This window comes from Tyto alba, unplaced genomic scaffold, assembly GCF_018691265.1.
Source record: "Tyto alba isolate M040663 unplaced genomic scaffold, T.alba_DEE_v4.0 Super-Scaffold_9, whole genome shotgun sequence".
In the NCBI taxonomy this organism is placed as follows: domain Eukaryota; kingdom Metazoa; phylum Chordata; class Aves; order Strigiformes; family Tytonidae; genus Tyto; species Tyto alba.
In genome coordinates this window covers 27,407,550-27,431,377 of record NW_024881330.1, presented here as the reverse complement: position 1 = coordinate 27,431,377, position 23,828 = coordinate 27,407,550, and the positions used below count along the sequence as shown (strand labels likewise).

Here is a 23,828-nt window from a genome sequence, read left to right as displayed (position 1 = left end):
AGTTTAGAAGAGGGGGCTCAGGGAGGGTCTTCCATGGAATTTTGGAGCACACTGGTGCAATTTCATGTATTTTTAGAACTTTTTAACATATTATGCTGATGAGGGAGGTGGTCTTTTAGATTTGTTTAGGTATTCATCATATAGGGGCCCTGATTCATGAGGGGGCTCTGAGAGCTCTGAGTGCTTTGCTATATAAGCAGTTTTCCACAGAGTAGGAAGCCATCTCTTCTATGATAATACTTTTACATGAATGCTTCTAGCTTATGACATCGTAGGAAGATTGTCTATCTTTCCTGTATTAGTGAATATGTTACCCTGAGCTATATTACTTTTGCTGTAGTTAGACTCAGTGGAGTGGGGAGGAATTTACAAATGCTTAATCCATTGAAAGAATGATTGTCATATAAATTATTTTTTAAAGAATAATATTTATATCAGTCCAGCTGTCTCCAGGGTAGTTTGCAAACAAATACCCTCTAAACCATTGTTTATGGGATGCTTGTGAAAAATTATATTAAAGAACCACCACACCACTTTACTATTAAGCAGTTACTGCTCTATGGCTGTGGTGGTCTTCACTTCAGCACTTGAATTGTAAGTTTTGATGAAGGGTGCCCTGAAGTTATATGCATGCATCAGTTATTTGCCTGCAGAAGGACGTGGGAGCACAGTAATGCTGCTCGATCTACTTGCAGCCAGAGCCTCCTCCAGGACTCCAGCATCTTCCCTGCCAAGGCAATCTGTGAATGAACAGGACTTCAATAGGATTCTTCTTCTGGCTACTTGCTGGTGACTGCAGCATGGGCCTCTATTTGAACAAGTCACCACATCCTCACTTTATAGACAGTACAGAGCTGGTCAGTCGAGTCATGTTAGAGGGTATGATTCATCTCTTCCTCAACTAGGCACCAGCATAATCAGTTAGGAGTTAGATGAACTCTATCCTGAATTTCCCTCACTTCGATAACCAAATATCCACTGATTATGGTGGGAATCTAGCCAACTCACCCAGCTGTACACATCTGTGCTATAGATAGTTAATGCCAAGTGAAAGGACTCCTACCCATTCGGACAATAGCTGAACATCTCCTCAGTTTGCTATGGAAATGGAAATTTATAATCTAGTTTCAAAGTGGTACAGAAACATTTAGCATCACAGTACCTTAGTATTGCATTGTTTAGCCATTGGCAGAGAGTATTCTCCCACTTCTGTTTATATGTTTTTTCCTACCAAGTTCCCCTTTCAGACTCCCCTCAGTGGTGGATTTGTAGACTCTATGAAATTAAAAAGGTCTAGATGGAAACACACTGTCCACAGAGTTTTGGAGGCAGCTGCTATATATATACACTCAAGGTACCTTTCAAAGCCTCTGATACTTTCTAATATACACAGGATTCAACATAAATTCATATATTCTGCTTATTTCTTTTCTCCCTCTTTAGGATTTTTTTTTTATTATTATTAATACAGTACAAATATACTGTGAAGGTGGATTTTGTTTCGACTTTTGAGAATAACACGTGCCTATCACACATTATTGCTAAGATTTGAAGATTAGATTCTATTTGTTCAGGAGTATATAACAGCCATCCTGAAGTAAGCTGGCAAAGAAAACTTTGATATTTTTATGACTTCTCTGTTGAACCTTGCCACAACCCATGAATTAAAAAAATTTCTATCAGATCAACATAACTTCTTTCTACAAGTTTGATGCTACCCTACCTAAAAAAGTACTGACTCCAGGCCAATACAAAGCACTGAAAGGGTGATTGACAAATGAGAATATGACTGTTTTGGCTCATCCTCCACAACAATGGGATTCTCTGGTTACAGTTAAGATGTAAGATACTAGGCTTCTAAAGTGGCACTAAACTAACTTTCTCAGTACTCGGCAGTACTTAAACATTTTTGGCTTTGATTCTTCCTATATAGACTTCCTATTTTTTTTTCATGCTTTCTGTTTTCTTCTGAGACAGAAAAGTTCTGCAGGTCTTGCAGCAGTGATTTAGTTAGATGTGATGAGGCTCAGATCTGCAGCCGAGGTGGATGGCCTGATCTCAGGTGTTTTCAAGGGCTCAGCCTTATCAGAACGGGCTAAATCTTGATCCTACCTGAATTTCAGGTTCATGGTTAACCCCTTTATGTCCAGCTAGCTCCTTTATAAATACATATTGGAGCTGTAAATCTTAGAATTACTTTCTCACTGATTAATTAGAACTCAGTGGTTGTTGCTCATAAAGGTATTATTTGCAAATAGATACACAACAATAAGAATACACAATAAGAAGTCATTTTAAAATATAACTGAAGATTGATCACTGTTTCAGAGAAAGAACTACCTCTTTACTTAGCAGCCATGCCGTTAAAGAGACTGAAAAATCTTTTGCAGTATTTTAGAATTTTGAAGATGAGGGAGGAAAGGGTTTCTTGGTAGACTCATGTAACACTGTCCTCTGTGAAGCACAAATTAATACGGTATGACTTACATTTTATAATTCATAAAATAACAGTTCTGAAATTTGCTCAAGCAAAATTCCTGTGGTTAGGCTGAAAGTATTCTATTGTCTCTGGCTTTCCTGAGCCAAGTGAAAGCATCGGAGAGGATAATTTTAACACTGATTGTGCCATTGTAATGTGATCTGTTCCTCTGCTAACATTAACAAGAATCATGGTAATTGTTGAAATGGGCACCTGTGGAGATCAGTATATCTAGAGGAGTGAAAATACTTTCCATACTTCTTTAGCACTTTAAATATAAAGATTAAGTGGCAGTCTTTGCTTAAGTCTCCCTCAAGGAAAGAAATATGTGATGACATTAGGTTGGTATAAGGAATCATATAATTTGCACTTTTCTTCTTTTAATTGTAAAATCTGGATATCTCAACCATACACATCACTATAGTATGGAAATATAAGTGATCATTTCTGTTCAGAAAATAGTTAAAAAAAATGGAAATGTTAAAATATTTTTGGTTTTTAATATTTTAAATCCCTTTTCAAAGTAACTGTTGTTTCAGATATGAGTCTTTTTATTTTTAAAAAATTGTACTTAAAATGAATCCAAATATTTTTATTAAACAAATATTTAAAGATTGGTAAGTATTCTGAACTCTAGCCATTTCCATATGAAGAAATTAATTCCCCAATAATTTTTATTTGTTATAGAGTTGGTTTAGTCATCTGTACTCTGATAAATGCTGCTTTTTAATTAAAAAGAGTTTAATTACCTCCTTACAAATTATGATTCCCACTTACACAATTAGTGGGAGAAGAGCTCTCTGTATGTGGATTTTTTGGTACCTCATTGTGTGAAAGGAAAGGAGGATTTTAAATGTGTGCAGTGAAGACGATGACAAAAACTTGCAATATAAAAAATAAAATACAGATTTTACAAAACAACTGAGTTAATTCTGAATTATGCTGTGAGTGCAACTACATATGCTATTTTAAGTAACTGAAAGGAACCTCTGTGAGCACTGGAATGAGTAGTGCCATGTTACCTGTGTTCTCCCATGGGGAGGCATTCTTTTAATTGATAATTCAGCCTTCAGTATTTGCCAGTTCAAAGATCCAAATGTTCACCTCTGAGACACTATCTTCGTTTTAAAAGTCTTTACTTCTGATTCATAAAATGCACATTGTTACAAAATTTAAAACTAATCACCTCTTTTTGTTTCCCCTCTTAAAGAGCATATGGGTTAGTACCTACGTGTTTACAATATGCTTCGCTGCTAATGTGGGACTGCTGTATGGTGTTGCCTCCACTATAGTAATTGTGATTTTCCGCTTTCCCAGGTGAGAAACAATTTATTGAAATGTTCTAGTAGCACATCACTATGTCTTCTTTCTGGTGTATTGCTTCACAGTCAGGATAGACATATAGTATACTAAATTTAACAATGAAACGTAAGGGTTTTAGTTGCAGAAAATTAGAAGATAGGACAATTCAAAAGGAAAAATCACACCTGTGCTTTTACTGTAGGCTAAGGTTCTCTAAAAAATTTCGTACTGTGAAGTTATTTTGTGATTTCTCTTAGTATTTCACATCTGTATGATTCATTAGGTGAAGGTAGCATAAGATCAACAGAAAGGTCAATAATATAATTCTTTTTCCATTAAATATTTATTTGCTCTTTAAGGATAAATTATGTCTGGCAAGCCTTAGTACTAAGTGCTTTTATATACTAGATACTATGTTGCACAGGAGTTGATAGTTGACAGTTGCACTGTTAATATATATTAATGAAACATAACTACAAATACTCTAATGTCTAATGAAAGGTATAAATTCTATGTATGAATTAGAAAAGTGAGGACAAAGAAACTAGAGCTAACACAAATTCATATATTCTTTCACATATATTAATATCGATTTCTACTTTGGATCATGAGTAAAAGTTAAATATCAGCTGAGGTTCATGATCATTTTGTACTACAAAATTAATCCATAGCTCACTAGTCCTGGAAATCACTTGCTGCTTGCAGGCAGTTGTTTCCATGAACATTGAATCCCACTGAAATTAAACACAATATAGACATCTGAATTTAATGCTTGTTAAAGGTAATGGTGTTAGCCATTTCTGCACAGCTCTGTTCTCATAGAATAAGTTGCAGAACCAGAGTGAAAATAACTCAAAATTTCAAGGCAATTACAAATTATGGAAGATGGTTTCTGCTTGGATAAATCAGTACCTTTTTGGTAACCTTCTGCTACTCAGCAAACTAAATTTTTGGTAAATTCTGCTACTAAAGGAAAAGGCAAGTTTTCATGTTGTTTAAACCCTGTTTCTGAATGTGAGGTTCTCCAACAGCAGAAAATGAGGGATATCTGACACAAAAGAGCACAATCCTCTGTTATCTGATCTAGCAGAGACCTCAGTTTAAACTGGCACTAGTTGAAGTAAATAAGAGTCTTCCCAGTGACTCCTTTGATCTTCAGTCAGGTTGCACATGATTGTCCATGCAATTTAAAGGCACTGAACAAGCTAACAGCCTTAAAATATGTACTGTGCAGATGAGGTTAGCAAGAGAACATGTAGTAAGACATCCAGTTGTGGGCAAAAGTGTCAGCAAAAGTGAAGCAAGAAAAATACCATAGATGATTTATTGTGAAGTTCCTATTCAAATGCCAGAGTACTGGATGTGGAACATGTATCACAATGTATTAAAACCAGCAGCAGCTACAACTCAATTTATGCAAACAGGAGAGAACAGCTGAATTTTGCAAGCCTCATTTAGCCAACCCCAGTACCTGCAAATACTCCTTGCACACTGATGCATCTAATAAATGTTTGTATCCTGGGATTATGTCCATTGCTTAACTTTAGGCATAGAGCTTATATGATAGATAGTTTCATGGTCTTCTTGTTCTGCAGTTAAATGTCTTCCTGCAAATGATGTATTGAAGCAGAGAGTCCTACACTGAGCTGCTTTTTCGAGGCAGCTTTTACTTTTCACTGACTGTGTAGAGAGCATAGGCATACTGGCTTTTCTAGTTAAGTCCCCCACTTTGATAGCTGGAGTGCAGAGTTCTGCTTCATCATACAAGGATACGTCAATTTTAATGACAAATAAAACATCCTTAGTTTTCATGACCAATACCTACTTGATATCTTTTTTTTTTTCTCTTTTCCTTATAATATGATTTTGCAGGTAAAAAAACTATTAAACCTCTGTACTTTTGAAGTTGTAGTTTATATACTATCTACTTTGACTTGAGAATAACTCTCTGGCTAGCTACAAAACAGTAATGAAACTTAAGATTTTATTTACCAGAAATTTTCATTATTTATAATTTCAAAGTGATATTCTATAATTTTAAGATGTGCTTTTACTCTTTAACTGGATCATTATCACAAAAATAAGCTCTATATGCACAAAAGTACATACGGATTGCATCATCGCAACTTTAAACTTCTGCATTGTAGTTTTGAGGGTGTGTCTCTTCCTGTTTCTGTTCAAGACTGCTAATGATTTGCCTTACAGATTTTCTCTGTGTGTTGATTACAGAGCAAAGACACTGAATTTGAAAAACATGAAAGAAGTGGAATATAAATACAAAACAGAAGATAATTGTGTAAGTTTATTTTATTTTGTTTTTCTGTGTTCCACTAGTTCAGATTTGTTTATTTTCTCTAGTTGGTTACCAGACTGTAATCAGTGAGTCAAGGGAACATTTTTATGATATGACCACTTGAAATCTAAAGCCAGTATGATGTAATAAATACAAGACTAGTCTGGGCATCAGAAATTGGAATGTTTCCTGTTTCTGCTGCTGGTCTGCAAGGTTAAGTTAGGCAAGTCCTCTTAGATCTGTCTATCTTACTTTATTTGGCACTTTTAAGTTAGGATTTGCTTTTGTAAAAGTTTCCTAATTCCTAAGTCTAAGGAAATCTCTTGGCAGCGAGGGCAAGGGCCATCTGAGCAGGCAATAGCTGTCTCTAAATTCTTATCAGATTTCCTCATTTCCTGAAAGTCCTTTGATATTTTCATCATCCACAATCTCTTTTCTGACTGGTCTTCTGCCACCAGTCCCTTGTAATCGGACTGTTCCAGAGGACACCGTGTGTGGCCGGGGAAGGAGGGACAGCAGCATGAAGTTGTCACAGACTACTCCACACATCTCACCACCCTGTACCCAAACAAGGGTACCCTCATGAGAAAAATAGATGGAAGAATCTCTCACAAAGACTGGGCTTTTAAAATTTTGCTTCTTAACAAAATTAAAACTACCAGTCAGAGATTTTAAATTCCTTCAGTTATTCTCATTACGATTATTATCAAAGTTGCTTGTGGTCAGGCCCATGGTAAGAAGAGAAGGGTAATGACCCAGAGAGGTGAACTCCCTCCTCCAATATGAAATGGTAGATCAGCAGCCAAGAGAGAAGTAGAACCATGTGTTCTTTCAGCACTGAGTCCCATCACTAGGACATGCTGACTTCTCAGCTGTGACAGTTTCTACTATGTCCTCTTTCCTTTCCTAATGCTTATGAAGGGTCTTATGTATCAGTAAGAAAAGTGCTCGGCAGTTATTACCTCACCATTAAGAAGCTCTCTAAATAATTTATTTTTTCTGGCAAAAGTTTTCCATCAGAGCTATCTTGGGCACAAAATCTGAACTTGGCTTAGGAGTGTTTACTGTTTTGGCATGCTGAACAATGCTGGAATGTGAAAGGTACATGAGAATGGGGAGGACTCTGTAATATGAATTGAAAACATTGTTGTTGAGGCTGGCCCAGCTGTCAATTATTATATCAATTTTCATTCTTAAGAAAAATGCTGGAGTAACTTTGTCAGAGATGGGTGACCAAAATTTGATTTGCCTTCTTTTTTTCATATTAGTTCATAAGATATTTTGTACAAATCCCTATAAGTCTTTTTTTAAAACTAACTGTTCCCCTTCTTTTTTTTCCGTAATCATTAAGACTAATGCCAGTAACCAAGTAATAATAAACTAGTGTCTGCAGACAGTGGGGAAAATAACATTCTGTTAAGAAAGCAAATTGCTCAAGAGCTTATTACACAAAACAAGGAAGGAAAATATTTTTGAGATTTAGAAAAATGCCTTTAATTGAATTTAGAATCACTGGGTTGCAGCAGGCATTTAGGATAATTTTTAATGTATGAATGTTAGACTGATCCAAGTTCTCTTGGTAAATAAGAACTTAGACATAAACAACAGGACTTTTAAACATGAAAATATGCAAACTTAATGATCTACCCTACCATTAAGGTCTGTGGATTTATAGGCGTTATTTCATCAATAGGAGAAAAGACACTTTAATGTGGAAAAAGTCAAGAGGGTATTTAGAATCTTATGTGAAACACATTGCATCACGGGCGTTCACTGAACTGAACTCTTACCCAAGCATAGATGCTGCTGTGCAGAGTGCACAAGGCAGTTGCCAGTATCCTTCTAAGTGATAACAGGGATAAGCCGCCTGAGATAATTTTATTTCTTTCTTAGCAAGGACACGACAAAGAGGAAGTCTGTTTTTCTCAGAACAATTCTTATCAAGAAAAGAGCTAGAACCAAAACAGAGCTAGGAATAACAGCCAAATTTGGCACAGTTGTCCTTGCCCATCCTGGACAAAAGATTATACCTAAATCTGCCATCTGCCTGATTTTGTCTTATGATTTAAGCCTTTCAAGTTCTCCACCTTATATTTTTGGAAGCTTATTAGATTCTTTATCATCACAGGCTTTAATCTTTGCACATGAGTCTTCCTTTTACTTAGTTTTCATCTTCAGATTTGCCAGTTCTAGTATGACACTGAAGTGCTCAGTTGTCTCCACACCAAGCTGTGTAGAGCATAATTTTTATGGGAATCTGTGGAATGTCGGAGTATTTCTCCATTCAAGCATATATTGCCCTCTGTTTAGCCCTTATTTTAGAGCTTTCTTTCATACCATCTTAGCCATTTTAATTGCCAGTTAGGCTTTGCAACTTGACTGACCGAGGTATGTTGGTGATGTGATATTTACCACAGTCACATTCATAGGTAAATTGTGTAAAGCCCCTATACATAGTCTGGGGTCCATTGCCTCAGTTTTGGATGTTTGAAATATTTCCTTAGTCTGTATGATGGTTGCTGCGGTGGTGTCCGAGAGATCGTCTGGTTCCCAGAAGTCTGAATAGCAGTCTGCAATAAGGAGGTAGCTTGTGTGGTTTGTGGTGAAGATTTCCATTCCTGTTTTGCTTGAAGATCTGTTGGGAAAACTGCGTATCCTCAATGTAATCCCATGTAATTTGTTATTACTTGTCTTTGAGTGTGACTTTGTTACATGTCTCTGACTTCTGTTGGGAAGAAGATAGGCTTTTTGAGCCTATATTCTTGTGAATTCTTGGGGTTTATTTCCTGTTGCACGTTGTCACAAGTTGTCCATTTTTGAGAGCTGATGATCACATAAATCAGATATTCCATTTCAGTAGTAAAAAGATATTTTCTGTATCCAGACCTCTTTTTGCACTTAGTGATAGGATAGTTTATTGCATATAGCATTTTTGTGGACTGAAATCCTTTTGGAGAAATTTTTGGAATCTGTTGATCTGCCTTCACAGCCTGATGCTGACCTGCTGAGGTGTTGCCACTGGCAGTATTTGTCTATTAAAATCAGCAGAATGGTATCTCATCCTGTTTTCATTCTTCCAAAGTGGGTAAATTTTTTTATGAGGCTGCTGAAGTTGACATCCAGTGATATTGTGTTTTGCATGTGAAAATACCTAGTGGGAATCATTGCTGTACAGCACATTCACCTAGAAACAGAATGCTCTGAACTTCCATGTGTAATCTAGAGATTGCCAGCCTCCATAAAAGACATGCCAGAAAGACAAATTAATCCTATTACTTTTTGGGTAACTGGCACTTATGAACAGTGTTACTGTGGCTATTTAAGATTCTGTAGTTGCATGCATGCTTGCCAGGTGGAAAAAGGAGAAAACACTACTGAAAATATTGGTAACTTCTACAGGCCACACATTATCCTGCTTATTCCTATTTACAACTCTAGATGTATAAAGCTTAATATACTTATGTATTGGTATATACAAAAAGAACTTTATAAGTAGATGTAATATCTTTTACTAGTTCAAACAGTACAACTGGAAAAAGGATAAGATCCTAATGACCGACAGACTTTTCCTCGGTTCTGAAATAGAAGCAGCAGAAATCAAAGCAACTGTGCTTCACACTGAATTTAGTCTGTCTCAGATCAAATTTTCCTAAGGAAAAGAGAGACATGGTTCACAACCTGTGGAAAATGGAGAGCTTGGTAGAATTAACTTATTCTTCCTATCTACAAAACCAGTATTTCAACTGAGCTTGTGATTGATTATATCCAATATATTTTTATGCAAATATTAAATTTCTTACTGATTTTGACGGTGTTTTATAAGGTCACCTTGAGTTTAAAAGAAATAGTGCTTGTTTTGTGGGTAATACTCCCCACTGGTGCCTGGGGGTTTCTGACCTTTATCTGATGTCCTTCAGAAATTGTTCTGCTGTTTAACATTTATGTTTTGAGCTACACAGTTTCATTGAAGCTACCCGGTGAATTGGTTGAAAATTACTCAAGGTAATGGAGAGACAGATCAGAGGCAGATGATGATTCTAGTGTAGATTATTTATTGTGTTGGTTGTATATCTGTGCTGGCAAAATTTTAAATGTGTTGCTCAAGATTGGTCTGGTTCCACTATGTATTTCCATGGAGAAATATCCCTGTTGTACTGAAGACATCTTCAGATGACCAAGATGAACATTTTCAGTGTTCCTCAAACCACCTGCAGTGTTTTCCCCATAACTGCATGTACTTTTTCCAGTACATGTGTTTGTCTAATAAAAAATATTCCCTGTCCGCAAACTTTGTGTTGCCCATGTTTGGGGATCATACCAACTGAAACTATGCTGCTATTATTTGTCAGATAACAGATCTTAGTATTATATATCTTAATGAATATGATTTTTCTTTCATACTAACTTGAATTAAACATAATTTTCCTTATAGTTTACTTACATTTCCTTTTTAACTTCAGTTGTGTTTGAAAGCTGATCAAGAGAGCTATCTGTTCAATCACTCTCACAATCCAAAGCTCCATTTAAGTTGATTTACAGGAATTTACAGGATTTTTAAAGAAATTGGTTTGGTTTTTAGTCTCCAAAGCCAAGATAATCTTTTCAACATTATGTTTATTTCATTCCACAGGAATCATTAAAACAGGTAAAAATAGTTTCAGTCAACAGCCCGTTAGTCTTTCTGAATGCCAGGAAATTTCACGCTGATCTGATAAAGATAATCCAAAAGGATAGCACGAGCAGCCAGGCATGTGAAGATGTAAACAAGGTAGGATGTGCTATATGCTTCAGTAATCATGGTGACAGTTTTGAAGATCATGATTGTTTTCCTTGCATTTCCTAGAGAATGCAATCAGATACTGAAACAGATACAAAAAGGTAATATTTCAAATTATTAATTTAGAATAGAATAAAGTTAATCTTTATCTTAATCAGATTAAATATGGATTCTTTTCTTTTTACTGCTTGAAAAGAATATCTCTACTATCTCTATATATGAGCCTGTAAGAGACATTAAAGTACTGATCCAAAACTCTTCAAAATTTCTGGCAGAACTTACCTTAGCTAATATAAGGCTGTGATTTTAAAAAGACAATGAGTAGCTGCAAATCTACTTGAATAAAATATTATTTTATTGCTGGAGGTGAGTTTACAAGAGAAAGACACTTCATTTCTGTTTCTAACTATAAATAATTCCAGGAAAATTAAGAAGAAGATACAAACTGGCTAAAGTTTTTCTCAGAGGTAGTGCTTCTTTTTAATTTTTGCACTGTTTGTATTAGAAACATAAACAGTGTACAAATGATATGTAACTTAGTTGTACAGAAATTCTCCATAAGTATAGTATTTTTTGAGTTTATCTGCACATAATTACTACAACTTCCCACAACACTCCCTAAAAGGGAAAAAAAAATATTCTTTTTCTATCGTTACAATGAAGACATTCCGATACCATACAATGCTTACTGTAGGCAATTGCATCCAGTTTGGCAAACTGGGCTAAGAAAATCACAGCCTTTTCTTAGATCGATTATTAAGACAGTGTTCAGCAATCTCTGCTGTCTCTTGCCAAAGAGCTGTGCTATCCATACCTACTGTGATGGGTGGCTTCTCCTCATCATTCAGAAATTCAGCTTGAAAATTGAGCTACTTTTTCTCCTTGGTTCTGCTAGGCTAACTGATTTGGATTAGTATGATAACAAACCCCCAAACAGAGAGAAATTATTTAGGTTTTTCATGGAATTAATTTATGAGTTAATTTAATAAGTGTAATAAGTTAACAAGCTAATTTAATAAGTTAATTTATAAATTACTTAGGAGGGAGATTTTATCCTTTGTTTCTTCTGTAAGGTACTTGTCAGTACAGCTGCCTGAAATATTGTGCATAACTTTTTTTTTGGTGGAATAAAGGTCTTTCTGCAGCACATAATGGGAATGAAAAAAATTGCACTTTGGATTTTTTTTTCTATGCTGTATTTCTGGTTCTAACTCATATTTTTACTGAGAACTTAACATTCTTATTGAAATCATTATAAAAAAAATTCTCCATATAAGGTAATTCTTTTATAAATCTACATGTCAAAAATGTTCTCGCTAAAATATTAGTGTAACAGATGAGATTGCAGCAAGTAGGGATGAATCAAAAGTTAATCTTATAAAATCACTGGCTAGATTTTATCTTTTCAAGAACATCTTTTCCATCTTTTGATCACTTTTTCACCAACCCCTGCTTCCCCAAAAGTATTGTGTTCATAATATGCTTTCTAGTGTATCCATACATGACAGAGGTTGAGTCATCTAAAGAAAAGTAAAATACCAGTTTGGTTAACTTTAGAAGAATACTGAGAGACGTACTCTACAAGAATTATATATCCAATAAGCTGTTGCACAGAACATGATTTTGGAGAAAAGGAGATAACTTCGATATAGAGAAATAGAATTTTTATGTATTGCATTGATTTTCTCTGTTTACTATGCATTGGACTAGTTTTCCTTGGTATGTTAATAGTTTGTTTTTATTTCAGTGTGAGCAGAACACATTGCTCTGTTCATTTTCCAATGGAAGCTGTCATGGTGAGTTTATTATCTATAAATGATATTAAACCCATGCATGAGTGCTAAACAGTGTTAAACTCTGTTAACCTTGGCCTAACGGGTCCTATCTTTATTCTGTTATTGACAGACTTTTTAAGATTTCAAAAGCAGGGAACCCATGAAAATAAATTTTCTGCATCAGTCCCTACTTGTTTCACAGGAACCACTGTGTGCATACTGAGACAGGTACACAGTGGGGGGAACAACTTCCCTCATTACTGACTGGATTGTTCTTTGGACAAAGGCTGTTTCGTTAAACTCCAGTCTTGGGTATTTTTTGCATTCACAGTGCGACTTGACTATTAGTATGCAAACATAAAAATAGGGTAAGATTAGAGTCATGTTGTGATCATTGTGATCTTTAAAGACATTTAGGAGAAAATCTCAGAAAATGTCAACTGAATTATCAGTGATATGATGGCCACTAGTATTGTATAGTATATCAGTACAGTATAGAATAAAGAAAAAAAAACATAAGTGTTTGCTTTCAATTAAGGATTAAGCTGGATAATTCCACTCTTTCAACATTTTATAACACCTAAAACAAACCAGAGCACATTCCCTTGGGAGAGCTGCAGCAACCTTTTGCAGAAGATACTTTATACAGATGACTTAATTGTGGATGGAAGTAAAATACTGTGTTTATTTAAAACACTTATAAGCATTAAATCCACAGTAGAGAATCTGATTTGGAGGCTGTTGACTGAATGTTTGCATTTATTAACTAGACTTGTGACATTTTTATGATACTGCAGTGTTTAGATTACTTGGGGGTGAGAGAGTACTTTGCTGTAACATATAGCAACATAATGATAATGGCTGCTGAAGACTATACAGAGTTATACTGTAAAATACTAAAAGAGTGCACAACACCTTATGTGTGAGAAGGTCTTGCCAGTACATATTTCAGCCTTCTTTTAGGTGAACTGATTTTTCATTTTACAGAAGTGACAGAGAGTGCAAGGCCTCTCTTCTGGCTGCTTAAATCCTGACTTGAGGACTTAAATGTTCCTTGTATGAACCAGTCTATGATGACTCTTCTTGGGGGCTTTAAAATAAAAACCAGAGAGAAAAAAGAAAAATATATATTAAAAAAAACAAAACATGTGGCTTAAGTTTTCAGGAAGGACATAATCCTTAATCCTTACGGCAGTTGTCCTGGAAAGCATGACAATTTACATCTTTGTCAAAATCTTTCCTTTCTCCCTCTGGGTAATACTGATTTGCCATTGGTCTGTATCAGCACCAAATTATACAGCTGCTGTTGCCTTTGCCACTGGTTCAGAGCAGGAGCAGGTCTGTACCTACCTCCCCATTTAGAAGCCAAGCAGCCTCTACTGCAATGCAGGGTGCCAGCTGGGTGGGAAGGTAGCAGGAGTAAGTAATAGGGAGAAAGACCAAGTTCTTTTGTTTTGGAGGCAGAAGAGGTGCATAGACAGTATTATGGTGAGCAGCCTAGCAGATCTCACAAATCCTTTCTGGGTTTCCATCACAGTAATGTCAGGCAGGAGGTTTCCTTTATATTTCTGTATTTTTGTTTGGTTTGTATCTATTAATGTATGTTGGACAGTACAAAGACAGTAAATCTCTGCAAGTGCAAGTCCAAAAGGCTCTGGCTCTCAGACTACTGTCAGAAAGGAATTAGCAGCATGATAAATCTACACCTTGGGGAAATTCTAAGTCCCCTCAAGAGTTTAAAATCTTCACCTCTGCTCTGTCAAAACCATTTAGTTTAACCAATCTTTACATTAAGAATTCCTTTTCTTCAACTCTTTTTTTTTTTTTTTTTTTGAGTTTTGTGCATTATGATAACTAACACTTGTTCACAAAGCAATGTAAATAAGATGTGCATTATTTTCCAGGTTTCCCTTCATGAAAGTCAGGAATCGTTTATTTATGTGCTAGTTCAGGACACATTTAGTGTGCTTAGTTTAAGCACCAGATGGCCTGAGGTTGAAGAATGAATGTTAGACCTTCTCAGATCTTACCAACATATTTTTTCTCTCCAGCATCAATATGCAATAATATATAAAAAAAAAATTAACCAAAAAACCCCAACACAGTAGAAAATGAAACACTTCATTTTACATATTTTATTTTCTCATGGGCAGATATTATTTAAGCCATAGACAAGCGTTTAGGTACTACAGAAATGCATGTCAGATCAGAACTTAAAAGAGAGATATATTCTCTGTGTATCTCGTGCAAAATTTTCCAAACAAGCCAAGATATTATCCTGAATCATTTAGAAATTAAAATCTGAAGAAACAATTCTTTCATTCTTGAGAGACTATTCCTGTCGAAAACTTTTCACTAATAATATGTTCTGTCCATCATCACTTCATCCCATCACTCTAAAGGTCATTCATTTGTGCTTCTAAAATATGTCATTTGCTTGACTGGTACCCAAGTACATAATTGTAAAATTTTTATTGTGATAATTTGGGCTTATTTTGTTGAACTATCATTATTCTTATGCACATTTATTGACTACTCTTCCTTTTAATGAAAGTTTTACATTTATCAAATTTGTAGGTGACGTGTTGCAGTCATGTCACAGTGAGAGACGTGTTTTGGTATTAGACTGCAGTGGATTGAATTTCTTTGACTACACTGGAGTCTCAGTGCTGCTTCAGGTATTCATGACATCAGACAAATTCTGTACATAGAAATATAATTACACATATGCGTTACTGGGGCCAGCTAGTAGTCATCTCACCTATATAAGTGGATAAACATGTCACTCGTGGAAAAGATGAACACAGATTTGGTGTTAAACTCAACAGTGTTTATATATAAAGTTATATCAAAAATAATTCTAAGGATTTTGGGTGATATTCAATGCAAATGTAACTATCTGTATGTAATGGAGATGAGTTTCTGACTTTTTTTTTAAATTATTTTAAAGCTGTTTTAGATCATGTTTGACCCTGTCATGTTAGTTGTAGTGGAGCCCTTTAAAACTGTCCTGCTTTCTGCTAAGCCAGAGGTCTTAATGATCTCCGTGTTTTCTCCTGTGGGTTACATACCTAACAGGCTGGGTTTCTCAGGCATTGCAGGAGCACCAAAGATCTCTGAGAAAACTAAACCCAGCAACCACTTGTTACTGTGGTGAATGGAGTTAAATCCAGCTGGCAGCCAGACATGAGTGGTGTTCCCCTGGGTTCAGTATTGGGGCCAGATTTGTTTAATATCTTTATCAATGATCTTGATGAGGGGATCGAGTGCACCCTTGGTAGGTTTGCAAACGACACCAAGTTGGTTGGGAGAGTTGATCCGCTTTAGAGTAGGAAGGCTCTACAGTGGGATCTGGACAGGCTGGATCAATGGGCCGAGGCCAGTTGTACGAGGTTCAAAAGTCTCAGTGCCGGGTCCTGCACTTGGGTCACAACAACCCCACGCAACGCTACAGGCTTGAGGAAGAGTGTCTGGAAAGCTGCCTGGCGGGAAAGGACCTGGGGGTGTTGGTCAACAGCCGGCTGAATATGAGCCAGCAGTGTGCCGAGGTGGCCAAGGTGGCCAAGAGCATCCTGGCTTGTATTAGAAATAGTGTGGCCAGCAGGACCAGGGAAGCCATTGTCCCCCTGTACTCAGCACTGGTGAGCAAGGTAGATAGCGAGGCGAGTGTCGGTTTTTCTCCCAAGTAAAGAGTGATAGGACAAGAGGAAATGGGCTCAAGTTGCACCAGGCGGGGGTTGGACTGGATGTTAGAAAAAATTTCTTTACCAAAAGGGTGGTCAAGCATTGGAACAGGCTGCCCAGGGAAGCTGATGAGACACCACCCCTGAAGGTATTTAATGATGTGTAAATGTGGTGCTTAGGGACATGGTTTAGTGGTGTGACTTGGCAGTGCTAGGTTAATGTTTGGACTTGATGATCTTATAGGTCTTTTCTAACCTAAATGATTCTATGATTCTGTCATTCCACATAATGAGCAGTTCTATACAGTTGATGAAAAAATATCTTCTAAGGCTATATCTTACATTTCCATTGGGTCTGTCATTTAATAGTTGTGTAGTGGGTACAGATTTCAGTGGGTATCCAAGGTTTGTTCCATATAATTTTTCTGAGTGGGGTAGACTAGAGTTGAACTTAGGTCTCAGCCCAGGCCTTTTCTGATCCTAATCATTTTCTCAATTTACTGCAGTGATTAAGCAGTGAAGTAAGTGCTGCCTTAAAAGTGTTCAATTAAAACCACATATATAGGTGGGGATATGGTCAAAAAGAAAGCTGTAAGGAAAGGTTAGTGGGAGTTACTCTTTGTTATGTCTCCCCTCAAAATATAGGACATTTACTAAAGCATTAATTAAAAAAAAAAAAAGTGAAAATTATTTCCAAAAGATCTTGGAGACATCAGAACTACAAATTATGTCCAAGAAGTGTTTGACAAATTTCTGAGAGGTAAGTCCATTATGGGCTGTGAAGTGCACAGGCTGGGAGTGCAGTGAATGACTGGTCCAAAACTGAGTTACTCAGAGGAACACACTCAACATGTCCTTGTTGTTACACTCTTTCCCAAAATATCATCACTGCTGAGTTAGAGGGATTTTTAGACCGAGTCAGGCTTTTGGTTTATTTTTAAAAATACGTTATTCTGATGTGGTTCTCATTGAATCTCTTCTCTAAGAATTCGTCCAGTTTACATGGATTATTTAAACATTATCTGAATCAAGGGCTGTTCCACATGTTCCTCATTTGCCAGAAAAAGACCCTACTCTTGGTCTAGAGTTATTTTCACTTTTTTTTTTTACTTTCTAGTTTATTGAATATTTAGTGTCTGTGAAGTTGCACAATTTCAAAGAAAGAATAAAGAACAACTTACTGCAGAATGTGGCATGATGGTTATGGTGTTTTTCTGATAGACTGCAGGAAGTCTCAAAGTTTCCTAGATTGGATTCCTTTGGTTTCTGTCTGTGTAGACTGGTAGGTAAGCATATGGAGAGGAGATGGGAAAACTTGCTGAAAAAGGAAAACTGGAAAAAAGCCCTGAAAATATAGTAAAAAATGCAAAATTGTTATCACATTCAGATTTAATTCTCAGCTGAGCTGTAGAGTACTTTGAGGAGGTGGGAGGAAATTAGTGTGGGTTTGTGGTGTTTGCATTATAGAAGGGCTCACTCTGGTGGCTGCTGGCAGTATAGCTTCACCAGCATGCACTGCCTGCTTTGAATATGTTCTCTTTTTTGTGTGTATTTTATTCCCTGTTGGTATTTTAAACAGGGTTTTTTTATTTTTTTTTTTTTAATTTCATGTTTTCACACATATAGATTTACACGGACTGTAAAAACAGACACATGGATGTGTTGCTAGCACACTGCAAAGGCAAGTATCAGCTTACAGGAAAATTTTTAACATGATGGTTTATATATCCTCACTACCTTATCAGTGCTCATATGTTTGTTTTATTGCAGCTTCCTTGGTAAAAGCAATGCAGTACGGTGGAAATCTTGAATCTGAAAATCCTGTCTTCTTTGAATCTATTTCTTCGGCAATTGATGCCATTCAAATTCACAGGGTGAGACTTACAGCAGGGGTAGGTGAAGTCTGGTGGGCTTCTTGTATTCTCACAGCAATTTTTTAAAGTCTGGGGAAATCTTATTCACCCAGTGAACCCTCTGTGTAGAAATATTTCATTTGTCTATTCTCTACAACTGGTGCTCAGCCTCTGGACCGCAGTTACCAGGTTTTTCCTGCTAGCACTCCCTTCCTGTCGACATCTCTCCTTTAACATCTTCTCAGTCTCCTATGCTATAACCAGAAGCTCTGTGTTGTGGTGCATTAATCTGGGTGCATTCTCCACTGGAAAGTGTCATGTCATCTAGAAACACCTCACATAGCTTCTCAATGAGGCAATTTAACTCATCCCCAGGTCTGTATTACTGAAACTACACTCTGTTCCTCAGCCTGGGTTGATTAAAGTTACTTCACACAGCGCTGCACTGTTCTAACTGAAATGCTTCTGGATCCTTAGCAAATTTTTTTTTGAGCTAATAAGCTTGTCTCTACCCTGCGCTGTAGTTTGTTGTGTTGGCTCACTGGTAGAAAGAGGGCAGAGGAATTGCACGAGGTGGAAGAGAGAGCTAGAGGGAGAAGGATGGCTTTGTTCAGAAATTGAGGCTTGAGGCTTGAACATGCATTTGCTTGAACATGTATTTACTCGCTCAATAATTGTTGCATTCCTTGTTAAAAAGCTGTAAACCTGGGCTTTCATAATAAACAGTGTGAGCCTTTTCCATTGTAATCCCAGTGTAACTGAGCATGCATTACAAGTAGTGTTCTTTCCAATGGTTTTATTTATGATTCCAAACATTGCTAGAGCTTGGCTAAGAGCCTTCTCCAGGAGACATTAAACTCATAATGGTCTGTGGTTTTGTTGTTTTTTTTTTTTAGTTCACTTTATATTTTACTAATTAAATTAGAATTACCTATGGACAAAATCACTTTCCATTGATTTTTCCAGGTAAGGTGAGTTCACACAGTTGGTCTAGTGGATTGACCAGAAAAATACGTTCTCTTCAGAGCTTTTCAACATTTTTTATTTTAATGCCCTGCAAAAACCAATTTACTGAAATGGTAACTGCAGAGCAAGCGTAATGGGGATGGCTATTTTATATTTTGTCTGGGTCTGATTGGATGAATTATGATGATTGTTGTGTTGTAAAATGTCTGCATTCTTTATAGACATTAATTAACCTTCCTAACATTCTTGTAAGATAGGTATGTACTAGCATTCCCATTTTATGGAAGTGGGACATGGACAGACCAGGACAAATGTTCAAAGTAAAAAGGGGGAGTTAGTGCTCAGAAGCCCAGTTTTCTAGGAACTGATCCCATGTTTCTACCAGAGCTGCTAGGCAAATCAAAAATCTGGATAGTGTCTCAGCAGATTAGTCTGAAAGGCTTGCATGCAGACTCAAATTTTAAATGTAACTATGAACAGTGTATATGCTGCTGATGTTTCTTCAGAGTATTCAAAGTATGTGATCTGTTTGGGGTTTTTTTTTGTTTGTTTGTTTGTTTTATGTGTTCTTTTCATTTAACACCTGAAGATAAGATGATCAGGAATAAAGAGGCAGGGTGACCACCATAGCAGCACCACACTGTAACTAACAAAACCTGTCTGTGTAGACTGCCTATGCTTTTTTAAGATGCTGAGGTCAGTAGAAATTTGAGGTGTTTACATGACGGGAAAGTGCCAGGATAGGATGAACAGGATAGGATAGAAAACAATAGGAACAAGGAGTTGGAGATTTACAGAAAGTGATTCATTCTGATTTACATTTCAACATCTCCTCACAGCAGGAAATAGTCTTTCACTGTCAGAGAGGTAGAGGCAAGAGGGCTTCGTGTTTCCTTTTTGTCTCTGCCACTATTTGAAATGCTCTTATCTACATCCTCCAAGGATAATGTTGTGTAATTCTCATTTTTGTGATGATAAATTAATAAGAAACTCATCTGTTGCTTTATGCAGTTCATCTTCATCATAAATAACTTTTTCATTTTTTAGTCGCTATAGCGGTGACATTTTCAAACTAGCATTGCTTCATCTGTTAATTTTATGTTATATTCTAGAAAAACTTTATAATACATTTTTTTCTGTTTCTCCCAATTTAGAATTACAGCAAGTTCAGTGAACAGAGTGAAGTGTGATGTCAACCCGTTGAATATGAGTAGTTTCAACTGTTCATATTCAGAATGAAGTACACCACGGTTTCTCCTTAGCTTTTTTTTTCTCCAGGAGATCTCATAGATGATCTCTTGTATGCCATATATATTTACTACATTCAGTAAGGACAGATCTGCCATTCAGAAAAAAAAATCTTTCATCTGCCATCACTCAGAGAATGTTCATGCAATTGTTCTATAGTGGTTTTATATAATATTTTTATATACATTTATCTACAAAGTATTTGAAGCAGACATGAAGTACTTACTGTGTTTAGCAGTGAAGTATATTCTTTTAGATATCTTCTATTGTAACATTAGTTGTAATATGCATCTGTAGTTTTGTGTATGGAATAATGAGATATTATGAATTCTAAAAAACAGTGTGTTATAACTGATATGATATATACAGGAAACCATATACCAGTGCATACGGTTTCTAGTGGCTTTACTTACCCTTTCTTCTATTTGAGACAGCCATTTGCAATAACAGCATCCTATCGCAGCTAACATATGCTTACATTTTTTGTACCTGGCTTTGTATGCTTTTTAACAGCTACCAAGTGGGAGCACTATGTATTCAGAGAAAGCAGATGTATGTTGGTTACATGCACTGCATTGTGTTCCCCTCTAATAGTTGTCATGAGTTATTATTATGGTTTGCTACATTTTCAAAGCCACAGGTATACTTTAGCTCAGATTGAAGAGGAAAAACTGGTAATATTTTCCCCAAACTTGTTCTTGTTTTGAGCATAGAGTAGTCTGCACTTCCAGTTTGAGCTGTGATATGTTTGGTGTTGAAATCTTCAGCTGTGGCAGCTGAGAGATGGCAGTGGAGAGAAACATAAGGTATGTGCCATATTTCAGCCCCAATCCTGATGTGCAGTCCTGTGTGCAAGCACACAAATGGGGTGGAGGAATTCACGGGTTGAGTTATTTGGCTTGTAATTATGGATTCCCAGCACTCACACTAGATTATGCTATCATATCAGTATCATGTTATGTGGCAACATGTATGACTTTTTTCCTCTTGCCTTTTTTTCCATACATGAACACTAGCAGTAAAATGTGAATTGAGCAAAAACTAGTTGAAAAATGAGGAAGGATGAGGAAGTACAATTTTTCCTCACTGACTTAAAAAAACTGTGGAAGCTAAAAGGTAAATGAATATGGCACAGCCGTAATGGCCATCTTAGAACTACAGAAAAGAGAGAAGTACAAAGGTACTTTGTGCAGCTGGAGTATATAGGCAAAATCTAATGCTAAGCATCCTGTTTTTAGCAGCAGTTACACATGTACGCTTGTCTGGAGACTCCTTGCTCCACCTGCCCAAAGCAGCTGCCTGCAGTAGATGAGGTGGCTCATGGAGTGAGTCATTTCCACACCTCTGCATAATTCTGTTGAGGCATCAATAGGCTTTTCTTCTGGTCTTGGAGATTCCACACTACTAGAAGACAATAGGAAAGAACCATGGGGATTTTTACCCTTTCAGCTATAGGTGACTATTTGAGTTATTCCCCACTTTGTCCCTGGATGACCAGAACTGTTCTGTATGCGTCCTTCTGAGACTGCTTTAAGAATTGCTGGGCAAGATGTTGATTAGTAACTGTGAGAAACTTGACATACACAGGAGAAATAAGTTCTGTACATTGTCACAAGCACATTCATTTCAGATGCTGTAGTTGATTGCATATGATCCATTACATCCTCAAGCTCAATAACAAGATATAATATTTGATTAATAATTTCCTCAAACAATTTTAGTAATTTATTAACACCTTATAAACTATTTACTACTATTTACTACTTTCATTGTAGAAACATCAATTTTATGTCACAGCTGAATGAAGATCTCTACTTAAGTGCAAAGTGAATAAATAAACGGTATCTTTTCTACTAAGTTCAGTATTTATTCTTTGATGGCTAAATGTTTTTTTTTTTTTTCTGAAAATTTATAGATGAGTTGATCAATGAAATTTTTTAATATAGGCTCTTTAGAAAAGATAGCATCTACCAGGATACTTTCGGTTTTGTTCTGAATAATCTTGTAAATGGAACAACACAGATACTTCTAAAATTCTTTGTAGTATTAGCCCTTGATGAAACCCTCTTCACCTCTGCATTAAATTAATAATTCTGTAGTACTAATAAAAATGTCTTCCAATTTCCACTGCTTTAAATACGAATAACTTTTTCACAGCTAAATGGCTGGTTTGGGATGGACAATTATTTCCCATTAGCTCAAAGTCTTGTGACACACTGTCATTTTTAAAAGTGTTTAATCACTGTAAGGCTTCAAATTCAAAATATCTTAATTCTGTGATTACTGCTTGATGGTGTCTCAGGGCAGAATCAGGGATGAAATATATTTCTTCCCTTAAAACATTTAATCATAACTTTAAATTTCTGAATATTCCAACATTGGGCTTTGGGATACTTGTAATATTCCTGTAATTTAATTTACCATATATAATTAGCCTGAATTTCTTTCTATTTCTGAGAATATACATTGTTACTTAGATTCCTTTTCTGGCAAGTGGCACCACTTTGGATTGTTGTTTCTCAGAAGAACAAAGCATTCAAGGGACCCGTGAAGGTAGCTGCCCTTTCAATTGCTTCTGAAGTACCTGTACTTTGTCAGGCCAGAACTACTTTACAGAAGCATGGTTAGTGGGGTGTGGGAGGGTCACTTCTTTTTTACCATTGACCTAGGAGGACAAATTGCTTCAATACTGTTACAGTTTCTGTTTCTCCACCACTACTCCTCTGAGCCATTCATGTTTTCTAAAACTGGTAATTGCACATTGGCTGTCTTCAGATGACCTGGATGACATGCCATCAGATCTCATGCACCAGTGACTGATCGCCTGCAGATCACCGGTCGCTCTGCTGGTGGGCTGAGAGTTGCTTAGTGTCTTGCCGGAGTTGCTCTGCAAATCTCTGGTGATGTGTTTGCTTCACTTGCAGAGTCAACTGACAAACAACTGCTTGATTCTTTGGTGAAGATTTAAGGAAGCACCCTAAACCTTCTAAATTAAGTTCTGGAGTTTACTGTCAATTTCAACCCTTTCCTCAGTGCTTCTTTGTATAGACTGTCCACTGGCTTCCCTCTGGCTCTCAGGAAGAATTACTATAAACCAAATCATCCCAATTATCTTTAGAATAGAATAGAATAGAATAGAATAGAATAGAATAGAATAGAATAGAATAGAATAGAATAGAATAGAATAGAATAGAATAGAATAGAATAGAATAGAATAGAATAGAATAGAATAGAATAGAATAGAATAGAATAGAATAGAATAGAATAGAATAGAATAGAATAGAATAATAACATAGTTCTGTTGAAAGGGACCTACAACAATCATCTAGACCAAATGCCATTATTATAAAATAATAGAATATTATAGAATAGAATAAACCATATTTATTCTTCTGATTGAGAAGGGCAAAGTGAGCCAAACTTGCCTGTGACAAAGGGACTGCACAAAGTCC

General features: G+C 36.3%; 1 protein-coding gene across 1 annotated transcript in view; it reads left to right on the top strand.

The window, feature by feature from the left end:
• SLC26A7 (solute carrier family 26 member 7) overlaps positions 1-23,521 on the top strand; it is a 70,728-nt gene extending 47,207 nt beyond the window's left edge. The window contains exons 11-18 of the mRNA XM_042785955.1: positions 3,690-3,796; positions 6,011-6,077; positions 10,705-10,842; positions 12,599-12,647; positions 15,204-15,304; positions 17,936-17,990; positions 18,080-18,183; positions 20,283-23,521. Of these exons, the coding sequence (XP_042641889.1) occupies positions 3,690-3,796; positions 6,011-6,077; positions 10,705-10,842; positions 12,599-12,647; positions 15,204-15,304; positions 17,936-17,990; positions 18,080-18,183; positions 20,283-20,318 (657 nt within the window). The 3' untranslated portion in view covers positions 20,319-23,521. The remainder of the gene's footprint in view (positions 1-3,689; positions 3,797-6,010; positions 6,078-10,704; positions 10,843-12,598; positions 12,648-15,203; positions 15,305-17,935; positions 17,991-18,079; positions 18,184-20,282) is intronic.
• Positions 23,522-23,828: the final 307 nt, after the last annotated feature.